Here is a 20,776-nt window from a genome sequence, read left to right on the forward strand (position 1 = left end):
AAAAAAAAAATAATAATAAATAAATAAATAAATAAATAAATAAATAAATAAATAAAAGAAAAGTAACTCAAAGCAATCCTACGCAAAAGATGCAAAATGTATCAGGCCCAGAGACATATGAGTATGAGACTTCAGTCGTGCCCCCTGCCATGCCCCAGGGCCCTTGTTTAAAGGCATTTTGTCCTTTTTCTTCCTGGTAGTTTCCAGACTAGCTGATAAATGGCCTAAAATGTTATTACAGATTAAAGGTGAGGTGGCTCATGCCTGTAATCCCAGCACTTCGGGAGGCCGAGGCCGGCAGATCACTTGAGGTCAGGCATTAAGACCACCCTCCTGGCCAACATGGTGAAACCCTGTCTCTACTAAAAATACAAAAATTAGCTGGAAGTGGTGGTGCACACCTATAATCCCAGATGCTCAGGAGGCTGAGGCAGGAGAATTGCTTGAACCCGCGAGGGGATTCCCGTGGTTCCAGTGAGCCTAGATTGTGCCACTGAACTCCAGCCTGGGTGATAGAGGGGACTCTGTCTCAAGAAAAAAAAAAAAAAGTTATTACAAGTTATACAATGTGACCCTCACCCATCATCTTCTTTTTCCTAGAATTCGTGATACAAAGAACAATGTGTAATGAATCAGTAGCTTATTTTCATGTTATTTTAATGAACCAATGTAAGAACTGCCCCTTCTTTTTCTCTTTAAAAACTTACTGGCAACTGGCCGGGTGCGGTGGCTCACGCCTGTAATCCCAGCACTTTGGGAGGCCGAGGCAGGTGGATCACGAGGTCAGGAGTGGTCACAAGACCAGCCTGGCCAAGATGATGAAACCCCATCTCTACTAAAAATACAAAAAATTAGCCGGGCCTGGTGGCACGTGCCTGTAGTCCCAGCTACTCCGGAGGCTGAGGCAGAGAATTGCTTAAACCTGGTGGGGCGGAGGTCCCAGTGAGCTGAGATCGCGCTGCTGCACTCCAGCCTGGGCGACAGAGCGAGACTCCATTTCAAAAAAAGAAAAACAAAACAAAACTTATTGGCAACTGCTGCTAATCGAGCATACATTCAAGACAACTGCAATCTGTCTCCCAGGTTGCAGTCCTCAAATTTGGCGCAAATAAACTCTCTGCTTATATTAATTCTGCCTCAGTTTCTTTCTCTAGGTCAATAGGATCATTGATAACACTATCTAAAACAGTACTGCCCCAATGAATAACCTCTCTGCTTATATTAATTCTGCCCCAGTTTCTTTCTCTAGGTCAATAGGATCATTGATGACACTATCTACAACAGTACTGTCCCAATGTGTTTCTTTTTTCTGTGACAGAGTTTTGCTCTTGTCACGCAGGCTGGAGTGCAGTGGCAAGATCTCGGGTCACTGCGACTTCTGCCTCCCGGTTCAAGCAATTCTCCCTGCCTCAGCCTCCCGAGTAACTGGGATTACAGGAGTCTGCCACCACGCCTGGCTAACTTTTGTATTTTTAGGAGAGACAGGGTTTCGCCATGTTGGCCAGGCTGGTCTCGAACCGCTATCCTCAGATGATCCACTTGTCTCGGCCTCCCAAAGTGCTGGGATTACAGGTATGAGCCACTGTGTCCGGCCCCTAATGTGTTTCTAATTCTGTTCCTTTCTCTTTAATAAAACGTATCACTATAAGAATGATCTGTAGGTCTACATATCCATCCATGCGTGCATCCACCCATCCATGCACCCCATCCATCCACCCACCCACCTATCACTATGTCTTGGTGTTTTCTTCACCAGAGCTTCATAAGGACCGAGACTTGTTCACTGTTGAATCCCAGTGCCTGCACAGAGCAGACGCTGACACCTGACCCTCGCTCTCTCCATTTCTGGGTTCTGTAGCTGCCTGCTCCTTCACCATTGCATTCCATGCTCTGCATTCTGTGCATCCAAAGGATACACACATTCTTTTCCCAGTTGTTCCAGCAAAAGTCTCACAATTGACTTTCACTGACCAGGCCTGGGTGATGTGTCCCCTGGATCTAGTGATTGGGGCCAGCCCCGTACAGACTACAGGGACTGCGAGAGGGAGAAGAGCAGAATCCTGGGGAAATCAGGGAACTGTTGTCAGACGAAGGGGGACAACAACACAGATCCATTCTTTGGTCAGGCTGCTTCAACCATTTAGGAAGAGGTCAAGGAAATGTATAGACACAGACACACTGAGGGCTGTAAGAATTCACATGTGACAAACGTTACAGTGAAACAAACAGGAGAAAAGCACAACCACTCGGGCCGCATCCTTCACCAACGATTTCTTCTTTCGTAAATGTTCTAGTGTTTGTTTTCTTTCTCACTGCGATCTCCTAAGTCCAGCTCTTGTCAATACACATCCCTTAATCGAATAGAAATGGTTTATTATTAACAGTAGCAATATTTATCAAACATCCACAAAATGCTAGGCAAGATGCTAAGATATGCATAAGGATTATCTCATTTTTAAATTTATTTTTTATTTTTATTTTGAGACAGGGTCTCACTCTGTCGCCCAGGCTGGAGTACAGTGGTGCAATCAAGGTGCACTGCAGCCTCAACCACCCGGGCTCAAGCGATCCTCTCACCTCAGCCTCTCGAGTAGCTGGGACTACAGGCGTATGCCACAACGCCTGGCTAGTTTTTGGATTATCTCATTTTATCCTCACAACAATCCTAAGAGGTAGTCACCACTGTTGTCCCATTTTACAGATGAAGCAAGCAAGGCTCAGAAAGGCTCAACTCCCTTGAGGTCAAACAGCTGGCACGCTGAGAAGGAGATTCCTCGTAAGCTTGGAAGTTTTTCTGCACGGGCAGGGCAGAGCAGGCAGAGCAGGACTGGCTTGAGTGTGGGACCGCAGAGAGAAGGAACTCTTAAGACACAGGGCTGGGTAGGGTCTGCACCAAGAAGGATGGCTTTCTCAGTCCCCCAGGAGCAGGGGTTTACTGGCCTCAGGGGAGCTCAGGGCCTGGTCAGCAGACTCGAATGCAATCCCTTAGGAATGCCTAGCGTCCCCCACTGCCTCTCTCCTCCCTTCCGAATCCAGAACTGTGAGAACGACCAGGAGAAACGGACTGAGCCCCAGGCCTGCGCTTTGGAGAGGCTGCCAGGGTGTGATTTCCTCTGCACTGCTTGGGCCTCTGGCACTTCCTGCCAGGCAGGAGATTTCTTGAGACTTCAAAGGCGGCACACAAGAGGAGTGTTAAGCAGATTGAGCACTAATAAAGAACTAACGCCTAGCACAATCACAGCTTCCCTGTGATTCCTGAGTGGCGAAAGCACAAAGAAGAAATGAAAGTCTCTCGCTAACCTTGGGAGAAGCTGAAACATCCAGGAGCAGATTCTATGCACAGTAACGTGACAGAGTTCACAAAAAGGTTATATTCACCTTCAAAGCCACCGAGGCCCATGCTCAGCCGCACTGAGAGAGGTATCACCATACCCAGAGAAAAATGGCCTCCTGTGGAAAAAGCTAGTCATACCATGCATATTATTCTGGAACAAAGTAAGTAGAATAATATACCTTATATTTCTAGAGTGCTTTTACTGTTTAAGGATTTTAATACAAGAGCAGCCAACATTATCTTGTTGCTTTCTCGCATTTCCTTGCTAAAAATTTCCTTTAGTATGTTCAAAACCACCTTCTTGCTTCCAGAAAGTCGTAAGAATAAAATTACATTTCTCTCTCTCTTTTTTTTTTTTTTTTTTTTTGAGACAGCTCTGTTGCCCAGGCTGGAGTGCAATGGTGCCATCTCAGCTTACTGCAACTTCTACCTCCTGGGTTTAAGTGAGTCTCATGCCTCAGCCTCCCAAGTAGCTGGGATTACAGGCACCCACCACTGCACCTGGCTAATTTTTGTGTGTGCATATATATATGTATATATGTAAAAAATATATGTATATTTTTAGTAGAGATGGGGTTTCACTATGTTGACCAGGCTGGTCTTGAACTGCTGACCTAGGTGACACGCCTGCCTTGGCCTCCCAAAGTGCTGTGATTATAGGCATGAGTCACTACGCCGGCCGAAGTTGCATTTTTAAATGTAAAAGCCCCTAGAAGGAAGGAGACTAAATACAGTTCCCAGGCTCCGTGCATCTCTCCCCACAGTCCTACATGGGTCTCTATGTTGAAACCTCAGGGTGAGCGGAGGGCAGGGGAGGGAGTCACGCATCAGTGGCCAGTGTGGCTCTGAAGGAGGTGCTGCTATGTGGTTAAGACTCTCCACATTGTGGTATGTACAGTCTCGTGTGGTTTTCTTCTTGCCTTTTCAAGCATTGTGAATTCCCCAAATGAGTTTAACTGTAAATCAACTTGGATCCTGGATCCTTTCTTTGTATCTGACTAGGGGACTTCAAGTGGTAGCCTTGACTAGCCTTTTCTCTTCTGGAGACCAGGCTCGCAGAAACAGTACTGACCTGGAAATTGTGTTAGTCACCGCTAAACGGCCTCTCTGAGCCTCAGTTTCCTAATCTTTCCGAAATTTCCTAAAAATGAGGACACAGCTTCAGTTACCCCTAAGGAACCTGCCTATAAAAGAATTCCATGAATCCATGATGTCATAAGACAGCAGCCCCCCACTTTTTTGGCACCAGGAACTGGTTTCATGGAAGACAGTTTTTCCATGGATGGGGATGGGGGGTGTTTTGGGGATGATTCAAGCACATCACAGTTGTTGTGCACTTTATTTCTATTATTATTACATTGTTATATATAATAAATAATCACACACTCACCATAATTAGAATCAGTGAGAGCCCTGAGCCTGTTTTCTACAACTAGATGGTCCCATTCGGGGGTGATGGGAGACAGGGACAGATCATCAGGCATTAGATTCTCATAAGGAGCACACACCCCAGATCCCTCACACCCCAGATTCTGCACACCCTAGATCCCTCACACCCCAGATCCCTCACACCCTAGATCCCTCACACCCCAGATCCCTCACACCCCAGATCCCGCACACCCTAGATCCCTCATATCCCAGATCCCGCACACCCCAGATCCCACACACCCCAGATCCCTCACACCCCAGATCCCACACACCCTAGATCCCTCACATGCGCAGTTCACAGTAGGGTTCTCACTCCTATGAGAATCTAATGCCGCTGATATGACAGGAGGTGGAGCTCAGGTGGTCACGCGAGCAATGGGGAATGGCTGCAAAGACAGATGAAGCTTTGCTCACTTGCCAACTGCTCACCACCTGCTGTGTGGCCCGGGGTGGTGGGGGGACCCCTGTTATAAAAGAATTGAAGTGTTTAGAATTGAGTAATTCGATTTGAATTACTTTCCAGTTTTTTCTAATAGTTCTTCCCTCCATCCCGCAATGGGTATATGACATCTCCTCTCTCTGAACCAGTAACTCAAGCATATATGAGCTCTGTCTTGAAAGACAATCAATGGTGATGCTAAGTCCACAATGCTATGACCCAGAGCCCCTGAGGCCAGGCCAGCGTCCAGTGAGCAGCGGGACAGTCCACACACACCAAGCTCCTCTCGTGAGTCTAAGCTGAAGCCATCAGCCGCAGTGTCTGACTCTACCTACTTGCTTACTAAAACGTGCCACCAGAGGCCTTCCCCCATGATAAGAAGTAAATTCACAGCCTTGGGGGTGATATAACCATGTTCTTTTCCCTTCCTTTCTAGTCCTAGTTTCAGGTGGCAGTGATAAAAGGAGTGTTCTCCTCTTAAACGGTAGATCGGAAAAATAAATGAATGTGAATAGACATCCCCCGCTCTCCTCAGTCTGTATCAAAGCCCTGGGGAATCCATTTTTACCACACTGAGTCTCACTGAAGTCAACAGCGTAAGCTCCTGCATTCATTTCCATGGGACTCGGCATTGTGAAAATAATTGGATTGCACTGCACCCTAACACTCCTTTCAGGAAACAGAAAATGTGCCTTTGCTAGTAGGTGTGGTGAAAGCTTGTCGGAGTGCTGGTAGGTTTCACCCTGTGTTTTCAGTATTGTCTTGTCAAGAGCAGTTATTATCAAGTCCCAAATGAGCCTGGCAGTACAACCCTCAATGAGGTGTTTAAAACCGCCTTCCCTACTGAGAAAGAAAACACTGCTTTTGTTCCCGTTTTTAAAATTAACTGCATAGTATTACCACTATCAATGAGGTGTTTAACATCAAAATTGTCTTCCCTGGTGGGAAGAAAAACACTTACTTTGTTTCCTTTCTTAAAATTAATTGAGGTTTTAAAAAACTTATCCTTATTCAACCAAGAGTCGCATAAAAGGGAGAAGAGACGAAAATGGGATTTTAAAATGTTGTCTTTGGTGGCCCATCCAAGATTGTCAGCACATTCTTCCTGCTTAGGCCACTTGCTGAACACTTTTCTTTGCCTTTGCTTCATTTCTCCCCCATTATATTTTATAACCTTGGCCTCATCGGTGTAGTCCTTGGTAGCGAGCTAATCATGAGATCTTTGCAGGAATGACTACATTGATCCATGTATTGGTTTTTGTGTGTTTGGTTGGTTGGTTTTAAGATGGAGTCTTGCTCTGTCACCCAGGAGTGCAGTGGTGTGATCTCGGCTCACCTCTACCTCTGCCTCCCAGGTTCAAGCAATTCTCCTGTCTCAGCCTCCCGAGTAGCTGGGATTACAGGCACACGCCACCACACCCGCTAATTTTTGTATTTTTAGTAGTGACGGGGTTTCACCATATTGGTCAGGCTGGTCTCAAACTCCTGACCTCGTGATCCACTGGCCTTCACCTCCCAAAGTGCTGGGATTACAGGAGTGAGCCACCGCGCCCGGCCTGATCCACATATTCTTTATTAGTTTGCAAATTTTCCACAAGGCCGCTCTACCTATTCTAAAAGATTAAAGAAATTGCTTATGAAAAGTTAAAATCAGCCTGCAGTATTAATATCTAAGGGGGCTTTGGCAGATATGGCTAACGATGCTCCCTTCCCTCATTTCCTCAGGGGATTCTAGGGGCGGTTCTAACCTTTAAAACTGTCTCTGCCTCTGCTTGAGCCATGGGAGTTCTATGGTCACTGTCTTTTACAAGATGCAGCGGAACAGAGAAGGCAAGAGAAGCAAAACCCTGACTTTTATGGGCATCATAACTGTAGGTTTCGGAGGACAAACGAAGACCCAGGCTACCTCATATCCAGATAAGAAATTATCCAGTGGAAAGGAAAACTCGAAGGGTGAGGGGGGAAGCTAGGGAATTCGACTGCTGGTATGGTTCCCTGAAGAGAGGCCCCTTGTCCTCCCTACCTGTACCTCCAAGGCCAAATTGTAACGGGGCGGGGGGCGGGAGGTGGGGCAAGAAAGGGAAGCAGAAAGGTGGGGAAGGATGATGGCAACCTTAGAAGGTTTGGGGGATCCATGAGTAAGGTGACAATGCCCATTCCCAGTAGAAGGCAGCGAAGCTGCAAGATCTGGAGCATCCATCCCTTCTCCCTGGCACGGCACGGAGAGTAGACTAGAAATGACGGCGTCCCATGTGTGGGCAAGTGAACTGAGAGGGCCTCATAGAGAACCTGTGCTCCCCAGCACAGGGCAGTAGGCGACAGAATGTTCACCCGTGCCTGAGAGAGGAGGCAGGAGCACAGCAGGGAGAGTCGCCTGACCTAAAGAGGCGCTGCTCTAGGCATAGGGAGGAAGCAGCAGTGGCCTACGTGGGCCTAAACCTGGTGGGAAGATGGCTATTTCAGGAGATGCCTGGGAGCACCGCACCTTGTCCCTGACCCTGCCCTTGTGCCTCGACACTGTGTCAGCTCCCTGGAATGGATACTCAAATTCGTACAGAAGAAAGTAAAAGCTTGAGGTGACTGAAATTAAGTTTCCACCATTTGGTAGGATGGGACCTTAAGATAGAAGACAGACTGAGGCCAGAAGCGGCAGCTCGCGCCTGTCATCCCTGCACCAGCTTGAGCCTGTCATCCCAGCACTCTAGGAGGACGAGGCGGGTGGATCACCTGAGGTCAGGAGTTTGACACAAGCCTGGCCAACGTGGTGAAACCCTGTTCACTACTAAAAATACAAAAAATTAGCCGGGCGTGGTGGTGGGCCCTTGTAATCCCAGCTACTAGAGAGGCTGAGGCAGGAGAATTGCTTGAACCCAGGAGGTGGAGGTTGCAGTGAGCGGAGATTGTGACACTGCACTCCAGGCTGGTGAGAGAGCAAGATTCCGTCTCAAAAAAAAAAAGGAAAAAAAGAAAAGAAAACAAATTTAGTCAGAGAAAAATATTGTAGCTACGTGTGTTTACACACCTTGAAATTATGGACAGAGATTTGTACCTACCATACTCAGAACGTATTTTAAAAAAATGTTATCTGCATAAACGAAAAAGAAACAATTATTAAACTTTGTCAATATTACCAAATAAAATCTAAGATGTTTCTAAAGTTCATTAATTGGATTTAAACTATGTGCCTTTATATACATCATCTCATTTACTTCTTATGATTTGTAGGTGCTGGTATCCCCTTTTACAGGTAAGGAAATGAAAACTTAGAAAAGCGGAATAATTTGCCCATGGCAACAATGATGTTGATTAGTAGAACCAGAATTCCAACTCAGGAATGTCTGACTCCCAAGTCTATATTCTTGACCACTAAATTAAGCTCTATGCTGTTCTTTCCTTTGGCTTTCTAGATCCCTCCAGGAACAGTCCTTTCTTCTTCCTCCGCTGCTCACATTTACAAGGCAATCACACATTCATGAACTGCAGCCCTGGGTACAAAAAGCACAAATTTTTTTTATCCTTCCTGCTCCTATTTTCCAAAGGGCCCAATAATTAAGTGGATTATTGTGGTTATAATCTTAGTTTTTGGATTTAACAAGTCTTTTTTTTTTTTTTTCTTTTGAGACAGAATCTCACTTTGTTGCCCAGGGTGGAGTGCAGTGGCGCGATCTCGGCTCACTGCAATCTCCGCCTCCTGGGTTCAAGTGATTCTCCTGCCTCAGCCTCCTGAGTAGCTGGGATTACAGGTGCGCACGACTATGCCCGGCTAATTTTTGTATTTTTAGTAGAGATGGGGTTTCATCATGTTGGTCAGGTTGGTCTCAAACTCCTGACCTCTGATCCGCCCACCTTGGCCTCCCAAAGTGTTGGGATTACAGGTGTGAGCCACTGCACCTGACCGGAAGTCAGTAGAATGACTACATTCTTTGGTTTCTTGTTCTTGCTCTGCCATTAACCAATTGTTTCAGCTTGGACAATAAGTTAACCACTCTGAACCTAGGTTTCCTTGTCTATGAAATAAATGCAATCTCTAAGGTCCTCCTCCAGCTTAAACTTTCCATGATTCTGAAGAATCAGGATAAAGTTTACTGTTTTATGGGAAGTTGAACTGCAGTTCTCCAAATACTAACTCTTCTCTGATCTCCATCTCTTTCCTACATTTAAATCTCCCACATTCTGGGATGAGGGATAGGTGTAGAGTTTTACAAAGGGATGGAAAAATAAAATCTAATAATATCTCACCTTGTTGGCATGAGGAGGAACATGAAGACTAAAAAGATGAAATTGTCTTCAGTAAGGCTCTATGAAACAGCATATAAAAATGTAAACATTAGTATAAAAAGGTTTTCCACTTTGACTAAAATGGAAGCCATCCTGACAGCAGTGCCTCTTAGAATTGCCTTGTGTCATTTAAACCTGCTTACTACTATTGTTTCTTTAATATCTCTTCTGGTATTTGGCCATCCTTCTGTTCATATTGTTGTTATCTCCATTTCCTTGAGTGTAAATTCTTTTATTTATTGAGTTTGCTATTTTCCTTTCATGATACTGACCTTACTCAGATATTTTATCATTCTTAGGGCTTGTGCATGACTCAGACCTGTACAATCATTTCATACACCTGACTAGAGTGTTTATGTAAGGGATATATGACTCAACAGGACCAAAGAACTCCCAACAGAACCTTAGGACGTTGGCAGAAACTACCAGAAAAGAGAAGCTCCCTTGCTCCTGAAGTTGCTGAGCTATGAAGAATGTATGCTGTGAGCTAACAGGAACCATTTTGCCACTCTGTAGGAAGAGCTTGCCTGAAACTGTTGAGACAAGAGAAACAGGTTTCCTGACTATATTGTTTCAGTACCCGGATCCCACAGTCTACCTCGGGACTCTCAATAACACAGCCAATAAATTCCCTTTTTGTTTCAGCACAAGCCATTTTAAATCATAATTTTTTGTCACTAGCAACTGAAATTAATCAAACGAGAATGTGTGAACCTGTAGAGAAAGTCCATAGTTCTCTAACTTCACATCAGTAGATGCCCAAGGGGCCTTTTTGTTTTTTTGAGATGGAGTCTCACTCTGTCGCCCAGGCTGGAGTGCAGTGGTGCGATCTCGGCTCACTGAAATCTCTGCCTCCCTGGTTCACGCAATTCTCTGCCTCAGCCTCCCGAATAGCTGGGATTACAGGTGCCCGCCACCACGCCTGGCTAATTTTTGTATTTTTTTAGTAGAGACGGGGTTTCACCATGTTGGCCAAGCTGGTCTTGAACTCCTGACCTCAGGTGATCCACCCGCCTCAGCCTCCCAAAGTGCTGGGATTACAGGCATGAGCCACCGCATAGAGGTCAATTGTGATACTACAGGAAAAGAAGGTAAAGTGGAGTCACATCTGATTTCCATTTACATGCCGGTTTTAGAAACTCACCCCCATGAAAGGTATAACTTCACAATCTACTTAATCCTCACAGCAGCAAACAAACTTATTAACATTTATTAATGTTAAGGCTTAATGTAAAAACAATGGCGTAAATCCTGCAGATAAGTAGGAAAACTTCAGAATTATCTATCTGTTGTCAATTTATCACGAGAGATTGGATTTTATCCTAAAGGCATATTTTGGGAATATCCAAATATCTGCAATATAGTCTCTCCTTCAGAATTTTCCTACATGATGTAGAAATCAAGAGCTACCTGCCTGAAGTTGACAGATTAAAAAATGATGATTAAGTATAATATCTGAATTTATGACAGGTAGCCAATGGGAAAACAATAAAAAATAACAAAAATTACAAGAAAAAAGGGTTAGCATAAATGATATGGATTTCTCAGCTTCAACATTCAGGAGTGAAATAAGTACCGCTTAAAGTTGAAAAATTAAGAAATGGAAGTATAAGCACTTAATTTGGAGTTATGAAAATAATCACCCAAAGAAATCAAGATAGAAATGACATGAATGCTGATGTCTACCGAGGGGGACCAGGGTGAGGGACATTGCTTGCTTTCATTTATGCCTCTTTTTTCTATTTAGATGTTTCATTTTTGTGTGCACACATTATATTTTCATTTTATTTTATTTTATTTTTTGAGACAGTCTCTCTTTATTGCCCAGGCTAGAATGCAGTGGCACGATCACAGCTCACTGCAAACTCCACCTCGTGGGCTCAAGTGATCTTCCCACCTTAGCCTCTTGAGTAGCTGGAACTAGAGGTATGTACCAACACACCCAACTATGTTTTGTATTTTTTGTAGAGGCAGGGTCTTGCCATGTAGACTAGGCTGGCCTTGAACCCCTGGGCTCAAGTAATCTGCCCACCTCAGCCTTCCAAAGTGCTAGGATTACAGGCGTGAGCCACCACGCCCAGCCTGTAATTTTAAATTGGCCAAAAAAACTATGTTCATCTAGGCAGCCTGCTCTTCTGCCCTCTAAAATATCCATTGCAAGCATTCTCTGCACCATCAGATGGCCTACATGTCAACTTCCCAGTTCCAAACTTACAAAAGTCTTCTTTTAAAATAGAGGAGGTGTCTGCCCACCTAAGGTTAATCTCTCCGCCTGTGTGTGAATCCCAGCCACACCTATGTCTTCAGAAATTGCTAATTACCCTCTTTCTCTTCAGGATCCTCAAACTTTCCTTTTCTGTGAGCTGCCTTCAAGCAGTGGAGGACACGCTCAGGCTACTCCCATCTGAAACTGAAAAGCCACCTTGACCCCATGACCCTGTCTAGCTGCCTCTCTCTTCTCCCCTTTACAGCCAAGTATCTCCATTTCCGACTCCTGAACTCACTCTGATACGGTGTCTGCCTTCATCACTGCAGTAAAACTGCTTTTGCCAAGCTCACAGGTGGCTCTAATCCCTAATCAGACTGTCACTACCAATCTTCCTCCTACTTGATTTCTCGAAGCTTCTGACAGAGGGGATCACGCTTTTAAATTCTTGCTTGGATTTTCAGGACATCCCACCTTATCACTGTAATTTGGCAGATTTGTGTCCTCACACATCATTAGCATAAAAGATTTCCCCTCACCATGAAGTATTTCTCACATCAAGTCATAACCTTGGCCATAACTGGAGTATTTGCTCCTCACAAGCCTCTGCACTCCACATGCAGATCTTCCTGCCAAAGGCTTTCTTGCTTCCACAGTGACATCCAGGAACAGGGGCAATCTCTTCATGGTGCTCCACGGGAAAGCCACCTGCAGAAAGGCCAGCTTGCTGCTGGAATTTTTATTGGATGTCTTCAGAGAGATATGCTACAGCACGTTTCAGTCAATGGGCTTCCACTTACAGCAGAAAATTTAATCTTGTGAACTCAGTCACTTGTTTGAAACTCAATTTGGGATGATAGTGGCTCTTTCTCAATTCATTAGAATTCTCTCCCTTTTCTCCTCTGAGTAGATTTCTAGTGAGGGCAGTGGAGGGGAGAAGCTTGGTTATCATCCTAGCCTTGTCTCGTGCTTTCTTCCCTGTGGACTCTGCTGAGAGTGTAACTGCCTGACCTACCAGCACAAGCAAGGCAGACTGATCATTTCAGGAGAGGTTGAGGGTCCTCTCCTGTTGATGTGGCCTGATGGGCACTGGTCTGATGACTTGCTGAAAACTAGTTGCATCTTCCTTTGCTGACAGGCTGACCACCCCCAGCCTCATTCAACTTGGACCCTGGTGCTTGGTAGGCACTTCACCATTCAACTCTTTCTTGGGAACCTTTTGGATCTCCTCTAGGCCCTGATGGATATGTGTGTAAATGCGCGCGCGTGTGTGTATATATGTGTATATATACACATACACACATACGTATATATACACACACGTCTGTGTTAGAGGCAAAGGAGGGAGCCGTATAGTTGGTGATCAAAGCTACAAAAGGCCCCCTCTATGTTCATTCTAAGGGCCAAGGCATACAGGTTCAGAGCACTATTGCGCTGTCTTCTGTCAGAAACTCGGGCAGAGCCAAGTCTTTCTACTCTTAGACCCAAAATCTACTCAGCAATTTATAACAGCCAACACTTACCTCCTTGCATCTTATTCCCTAATCCCACAGATTTTCCTAGCTATCACCTAAGTCCTCTCACCTTTTCTCTCAGAACATCTCCCCCAGCTCAGAGAGGAATTTGCCTCTGTAGGTGGGAGGGTCTTTAAAAAAAAAAAAAAATGAGGCGGGGCACAGCGACTCATGCCTATAATCCCAGCACTTTGGGAAGCTGAGGCAGAAGGATCGCTTGAGATTACGAGTTCAAAACCAGCCTGGACAACATAGTGAAACCTTGTCTCTACAAAAAATAAAAAATTAGCCTGTCATGTTGGTGTCCACCTGCAGTCCCAGCTACTTGTTCATAGTCTTTGAATCTTTATCTGCAAAGTCAACTTTTTAAGAATCGAAAAAGAAAAATACATGTATCTTTTCTGCCAAGCACCAGCTTTTTGCAAATGAGTCCTCCACCTTTCAGACTCTATTGCTTTTATTATAATTTAAAACAAACTTTGAAATTCAGGCTCTATTTGTTCTCCCTTCAAGGCAATGAAGCCCATGAATGGGAGGAAGACTACAGGGCAACAACAAAAAAAGTGAGAACGTCATTATTATTATTATTAGAGATGGAGACTCAGTCTGTCACCCAGGGTAGAGTGCAATGGCGAGGTCTCGGCTCACTGCAACCTCTGCCTCCTGAGTTCAAGCGATTCTCCCGCCTCAGACTACCCAGTAGCTGGGACTACAGGCACGTGCCACCACACTCTGCTAATTTTTGTATTTTTAGTAGAGACTGGGTTTCACTACGTTGGCCAGGCTGATCTCAAACTCCTGACCTCATGATTCGCCCGCCTCGGCCTCCCAAGGTGCTGGGATTACAGGCGTGAGCCACTGCGCCCGGCCGTGAGAACATTCTTGATTTAAAATTCACATATATAATCTAGGTATGCGATCATAGCTTTTTTTACTTGCTATGGTCCATGAAAGGAGAAATCATAATTTCTCCACCTTTTAAATAGCCAGATTTCTGCAATCCGTCCACCCCCTCTAGATTTTCAGCAATTATCTGTGAAAAGGAGGAAGGAATAGCAAACTAGAAGCAAAATCATAAGCTTCAAAATTTCTTTGTGCCTCCGTTTTTATGCAGTTTCTTTTGGTATGGCAGGAAAATGGACAATATTGTTTTCATACAATAGCTGTATTTTGTTCCAGCATGCGCATAAATTACACAGTTAACCTTATCTGACCTTACCTAAAGCGACCTTTTTTGCTTGATTATTCTGATTCATGCATTTTTACATCAGTCTACATTTAGTGAAAGAAAAAATTCATAATTTATATCATTTAACGTATTAATCTTAAAAGTGCATGTATACCTGGAATGGAAAACGTAATAAGCAAGCTAGCAGTTACAGTACTTAACTGTGGGAAACGTAAAGTGGAAAAAAAATATATAGAAGGAAAATATAGCTCTAACAGGGAGAGGTTTGGGGCCCCACAGATAAATAGGCACATTTCCACTCCACCTCCGGACATCTGCCGGTTGGTGGTAAAGTTGCTGATTTTAGGAAATTCTAGAGACAGAACGTTGTCGGGGTGGTGGTGTGCTATTGACCAAAACAGGAAGGCAATGCCTGGATTAACTAGAGACCTAAGAAACTGCGGGAACAAGCGCAATCGCTGCGGGGCCAGGACTAGCTTCGAAGGCAGCAAGCCTCACAGCAACACGGAGCCGGGTCCTCGTGTGACCTTGCTATGTAAGGAGACCGGCACCCTCATCCTCTTGACGGCGCCGAGACCCCGACGGCCTCGGAACGCTTCGCTGGGGCACACTGAAAGCAGCGCGAGACGCACTTCCCGACATTCTATAAACTTGGAGGCCGGCTTTTGTTTGTTTTGGCCCCGCTCACACACACGCGTCTCAGAGCGGGGACCATAGGCCCCGCGGCTGCTGGCGGCTCAAGGTCCCCCGGGGCGCCGCCCTGGAGGACTTTGCCCGCCGCGCCCGGCTGCCTCCCATGCCGGGCCCTGCCCCTCTCGCCTCTGCTCCCGGCGCCGCAGCTGACCCGGCGCAGGAGGAGAGCGACAGCAGTGCGTGGCGTCACAAAGCGAGGCCAGAACGCCTGGGGTTCCGCCGCGACTCGGTCGTCCCGGGGCAGCCCGACTTGAAATCCGCCCTCACAGGGAGTGGGACGCCCGACGCCCGCTCCCCCCACCCTCGGGGTCCCCTCCGTGGCCTGACCGGGACGCAGCGTTGCGGCGGCCCCGGCGCCGCAAAGCGTCCTGGGAGGGCCGGCTCGCGCCGGAAGAACGCGAGGGCGCGCGGCGGCGGCGAGGTTATAAAAGGGAAGAAGCCGGCGGCGGGCGGAAGTGGGCGGTTCGGCTGCTCCGGGCGCTGTTGTTTGGTCTTTGGGCTTCTGGAGGGGCGTTATCTGGGGGGCCGCCGGTGCAGGCCGCAGTGACAGGGCTGCTCTCCCGGCGCTCCGTGCCTGTCTCCCGGTGCAGCTGTGCTCGCGGCCTCCGCGGCCTGCAGGCCCAACATGGCGCAGGAGGTGTCGGAGTACCTGAGCCAGAACCCGCGGGTGGCCGCCTGGGTGGAGGCGCTGCGCTGCGACGGCGAGACTGACAAACACTGGCGCCACCGCCGGGATTTTTTGCTCCGCAACGCCGGGGACCTGGCCCCCGTTGGCGGCGCTGCCTCCGCTAGCACGGATGAAGCTGCCGACGCCGAGAGCGGGACCCGAAACCGGCAGCTGCAGCAGCTCATCTCCTTTTCCATGGCCTGGGCGAACCACGTCTTCCTCGGGTGCCGGTGAGTGAGGCAGCGTCCCTAACCAGCACGCCCCGTTTTGTCTGCCACCTGCAGACCGGCGCTCGGCGCCCTCCGCGGGACCGGCCTCGGCGGGGAGGGGAAGTTGTGAAGCGCGGGAATCTGCCGGCCCGGCTGCCCTCTAAGGGTGAGAAGGGTGTCCCTGCGAGGAGCCGACATGATTCCCGGACGTCTGTGTGCCCCGTGGTGTGGGGGGAGCTACTGGTAGGGTTGCTGGTGTTAGGGGACAACGCTCTTGGGGACGGGTGCTAGATTTAAGGTTAGTGAGGAGGTGCCCTGCCTCGTAGACCCTGGGGCACTTGTTTATGGAGGTCCAGGAAACAGTTCTTGGCAGTTGGTACACTTTCTTGATTGCAGCCAGGAAATGCAGTTCCTGTGGCCTGTTTTTTGCAAAGCACAAATAGGACCTTAGAAAAAACACTTTTTTAAAAATGACTTTTTCTTCTTTTTCAGATACCCTCAAAAAGTTATGGATAAAATACTTAGTATGGCTGAAGGCATCAAAGTGACAGATGCTCCAACCTATACAACAAGAGACGAACTGGTTGCCAAGGTGAAGAAAAGAGGGATATCGAGTAGCAATGGTTAGCAGATCATAGATGTGAACATACATAGGAGTTTAGAGCATAAGTTTGATATAATTAGGAATTATCGTTAATTTTTTTAACAAGCCAGAATTTTTATGTTATCAATAAGTAATAAAGTTGGAATGTTAAACCTAAACTATGTATCTGTCTTTAGGCTTTGAATTTGATAGTTTGCTTTGACTGCTTTAGATTTTAAAGTGTCCACTGTTGTCTGATGCTGTTTTTTTTTTAAATATTAGACATTCATGATGTTATTCAACACTGTTGTAAGAAATTAATGACTCCACACTTTTTAAAGAAACGATTAGTCTTGAAATATTTTCACTTTGTGCCTTTATTTTAATGTGTATTTGTCTCACCCGTTTTATACGAGGTATTCTTAGTCATGTATCTATGTTTTTCTTCTTTTTAGAAGGGGTAGAAGAGCCATCCAAAAAACGAGTTATAGAAGGGAAAAACAGTTCTGCAGTTGAGCAAGATCATGCAAAAACTTCTGCCAAGACAGAACGTGCATCAGCTCAGCAGGAAAACAGTTCAGCGGGTACAGGGGCGGCCATCAAATCAGAGAGTGGGAACTCAGCTCGGAGCGCTGGCATCTCCAGTCAGAATAGCTCTACAAGTGATGGAGATCGATCTGTCTCCAGCCAAAGCAGCAGCAGCGTTTCCTCTCAGGTAACAACGGCAGGATCTGGGAAAGCTTCTGAAGCAGAAGCTCCAGATAAACACGGTTCTGCATCATTTGTTTCCTTGCTGAAATCCAGTGTGAATAGTCACATGACCCAATCCACTGATTCTAGACAACAAGGTGGATCACCTAAAAAGAGTGCTTTGGAAGGCTCTTCAGCCTCAGCTTCTCAAAGCAGCTCAGAGATCGAGGTGCCCTTGTTGGGCTCCTCAGGAAGCTCAGAAGTAGAATTGCCACTGTTGTCTTCCAAACCTAGTTCAGAGACAGCTTCAAGTGGGTTAACTTCCAAAACTAGTTCAGAGGCAAGTGTTTCATCATCAGTTGCTAAAAACAGTTCCTCATCAGGCACATCCTTACTGACTCCCAAGAGCAGCTCTTCAACAAATACATCGCTGCTAACTTCCAAAAGCACTTCCCAGGTAGCTGCGTCACTTCTAGCTTCCAAGAGCAGCTCCCAGACCAGTGGATCACTGGTTTCCAAAAGCACTTCCTTAGCAAGTGTGTCCCAGTTGGCTTCTAAGAGTAGTTCTCAGACTAGCACCTCACAGTTGCCTTCTAAAAGTACTTCACAGTCAAGTGAGAGTGCTGTCAAATTCTCTTGCAAGTTAACCAATGAAGATGTGAAACAGAAGCAGCCTTTTTTCAATAGACTGTATAAAACGGTGGCATGGAAGTTGGTAGCTGTTGGTGGCTTTAGTCCCAATGTGAATCATGGAGAGCTTCTAAATGCAGCTATTGAGGCTCTGAAAGCAACACTGGATGTATTTTTTGTCCCACTAAAAGAATTAGCAGATCTGCCTCAAAATAAGAGCTCTCAAGAAAGTATTGTTTGTGAATTGAGGTGCAAGTCTGTGTATTTGGGCACTGGCTGTGGAAAAAGCAAAGAAAATGCAAAAGCAGTTGCATCAAGAGAAGCATTGAAGTTATTTCTCAAGAAAAAGGTGGTGGTAAAAATATGTAAAAGGAAATACAGAGGCAGTGAAATAGAAGATCTAGTACTCCTTGATGAAGAATCGAGGCCTGTAAACTTACCTCCAGCATTAAAACATCCTCAAGAATTACTATAATGTGTCCAAAATATCACTGCATACAATATCTGGTATTTGAAGAGAAAAACTGACTTTTGTACAGCATAAAACACAGGCTTTCACAAATTTTGTATTGCTTTTTTTCCAGTTTTGCAGAAAATTTACATTCTAGTTCTCTTCACACAGTAGAAGTTGTAAATAATTTATGAATGACAGTACACATTAAAAGGTATGCATTAACAGCATATTAGTATGCTGTTTTATTTGCTGAAGAAAATACTGTCTTCTATTTTTAATGATACGTTAGGTACGACGTGTAGTTCGGTAGAGTTCTAAAATTTTTGTACTACTTTCAATTTGGTGAAAACGTATTAAGTTGTCTACCATGTTTTCTTTTCTAGCTGAATAAACCACATCAAAGAAAAGGGACCACAGTATTTGAATGTTTGAAAGTCTGTAAAGCTTAAGGTTTTAAAAATGTTGCCCGTAATGTTGAACATGTCTGTTAAAAAATAAAAGAAAAAATAGTTGCTTCAAACTATTTTTATGAGAAGTTGTAAGCATTTTTTAGATATAAAGCAGTATAAAGTACTTATTGTTATTTTATTCTGAAGTTGTTTAAAATTCACCATGACTTTGACCGCTGCAGATTCTTTAATTAAGGGTTAATTTATGTTTTGAGGTGGAATACAATTTACACTTTTTCTTAAAGACATGAATGTGGGTTTCTATATTAAGCATATTTTGTGACTACTATTAACAGATTGATTTGTTTAGATATTAAATGCTTTAAGCTATTTTACCTTTTCAAGAAGTTGTGTTTTTTTTCTCCAAGTCAGAACCAATTCCTGCAAATAGGCTTCCCACGACTTGTCATTATAAATTAGACAGCCAGGTAATTGTGTGATATACATCTTTATTTTATTTTTTTACAGCAACTTCCTGAGCCAGAATAGCTGCAAAGCAATTCCCTTCAATTTTCAAATCTAGAACTGGATGGTTTTTGTGTTTACGAATCTTTTAGAATCCTGGAAAGAACAGAGAGCCATGTTCAGCTCTTGATAATGAGCCTATTCAATTTAACTACATTCGTTAGTAATGAAGTGGAATTTTGTTTTTGTCTTAGGTGATTCTGCCTGTGTTTGTCATTGTATATTCTGTTTACTTTGCTTCAAACTGGCCCCAAGATGTTATTTTTGTGGTTTCTGGCTTTCTAGATTCTATTTTTAGATACTGCACATTGAGCAATAATGGTGATAATATACAGAGAAAAGAAAGACCTTTCATGGGCCAATCGTGTTGGAATAGGAAAATTGAACGTAAGCTTAATTTAAGTATGTAGCAGTTACTCCTATTTTGTATTCTAGTAATAAAAACGATACTTTTTTTATGCTTGAATTACATAATCAGATGTTTTTATTTTACCATATAACCTTTAAAAATGATTCATTTTTGAGGGTATTTAATTGGATACCAAAGCTAAAATCTATATACTGTAGTGGGTTGCTTTTATAGATTGCAGGACACAATAGCATGAATGTATTGTGAAAGCACTTTTAGTTACCTCACTTTCCTCAGTCTTGGAATGTGTATTTTGTGGGATAATGATTATCAGAAAAGCAAAAATTACAAAGAACAAATAAATTTAATATATCTAATTAGGTGGTTTGGTAATTTCGTAAATTGGCTTGTTTCAAGTTAATATGAAGATTATTCAAAATATTTTATAGTGACCTTTGATGTGGAGGAAGTTGTTTAGTGTACATTTATGATAATCCTATTTAAAACTCTAGAAAAATACTCTTGGTTAATAACATTTAAAGAATCCTGATTTAAGGGAAATGCGTATTTTAGAATTCTGTTACTGAGAGTGAATCCTGGCTCTGCCTTTTACTAGACATGTAACCTCTGGGAATTTAACCTTTTAATCTTACTTCATCTGAAATAGGACTAATAGCTGTCTCATAGAGCATGACTGTTAGATGAGATGATATATTTAAAGTGCCCAGCATGGTGCAGATATCCCATGGTTTACTTATGTACTCTCATTTCCTCTTATGAGGAGCTCTTCTCATTTGGCCTACTTTTCAGATGGAGAAACCTACACAAAGTAATTTGGTCCAATAATTCAAGGCCATATCTGATTTCAAAACCCAAGCTCAAGTATGTTGTATTGCCTCTTATCATTGTCACTTCTCTATATGCTGAAATTTCTGAAAATCCCCCCCAGAACGTGATTTTCTACCAGATTAAGGGACTGCATCTTTCTAAAGCCTCCTTGAAATGAGTCGCTTCAGAGGCTCTTCTATTATTAATGCTTCTAATACTTGCATATCTTGAATATCCTCAACTAGTGAATCATCCCATATGGATGCAGTTGAACTTTGTAAAAAGGCCATACACACACCAAGAAATCTGCACATAAAACCCCCCAAAACCAAAAAACCAAACACACCTGCCTACAATAATGTATAATCAAG

General features: G+C 44.5%; 1 protein-coding gene across 5 annotated transcripts; it reads left to right on the forward strand.

The window, feature by feature from the left end:
• Nucleotides 1–15,325: 15,325 nt before the first annotated feature.
• On the forward strand, nucleotides 15,326–19,951 carry CDKN2AIP (CDKN2A interacting protein). 5 transcript variants are annotated; one of them, XM_012000142.1, is made up of 4 exons: nucleotides 15,326–15,978; nucleotides 16,450–16,580; nucleotides 16,996–17,255; nucleotides 18,698–19,951. In XM_012000142.1, exons 1-4 carry the CDS (start codon nucleotides 15,707–15,709, stop codon nucleotides 18,761–18,763), a joined length of 729 nt encoding a protein of 242 aa, XP_011855532.1. In that variant the 5' UTR covers nucleotides 15,326–15,706; the 3' UTR covers nucleotides 18,764–19,951. The 5 variants fall into 5 exon arrangements, with proteins under 5 accessions (XP_011855532.1, XP_011855529.1, XP_011855533.1 ...); XM_012000139.1 differs by having other exon boundaries at nucleotides 16,996–19,107; XM_012000143.1 differs by lacking the exon at nucleotides 18,698–19,951 and having other exon boundaries at nucleotides 16,450–16,549; nucleotides 16,996–17,719.
• Nucleotides 19,952–20,776: the final 825 nt, after the last annotated feature.

This window comes from Mandrillus leucophaeus, unplaced genomic scaffold, assembly GCF_000951045.1.
Source record: "Mandrillus leucophaeus isolate KB7577 unplaced genomic scaffold, Mleu.le_1.0 Scaffold62, whole genome shotgun sequence".
Taxonomy (NCBI): domain Eukaryota; kingdom Metazoa; phylum Chordata; class Mammalia; order Primates; family Cercopithecidae; genus Mandrillus; species Mandrillus leucophaeus.

Coding starts and splice junctions, on each gene's coding strand:
- CDKN2AIP (XM_012000139.1), top strand. CDS start 15,707: ATGGCGCAGGAGGTGTCGGAGTACCTGAGCCAGAACCCGCGGGTGGCC. Junction 15,979..16,449: donor CACGTCTTCCTCGGGTGCCG/GTGAGTGAGGCA, acceptor CTTCTTTTTCAG/ATACCCTCAAAAAGTTATGG. Junction 16,581..16,995: donor AGGGATATCGAGTAGCAATG/GTTAGCAGATCA, acceptor TCTTCTTTTTAG/AAGGGGTAGAAGAGCCATCC.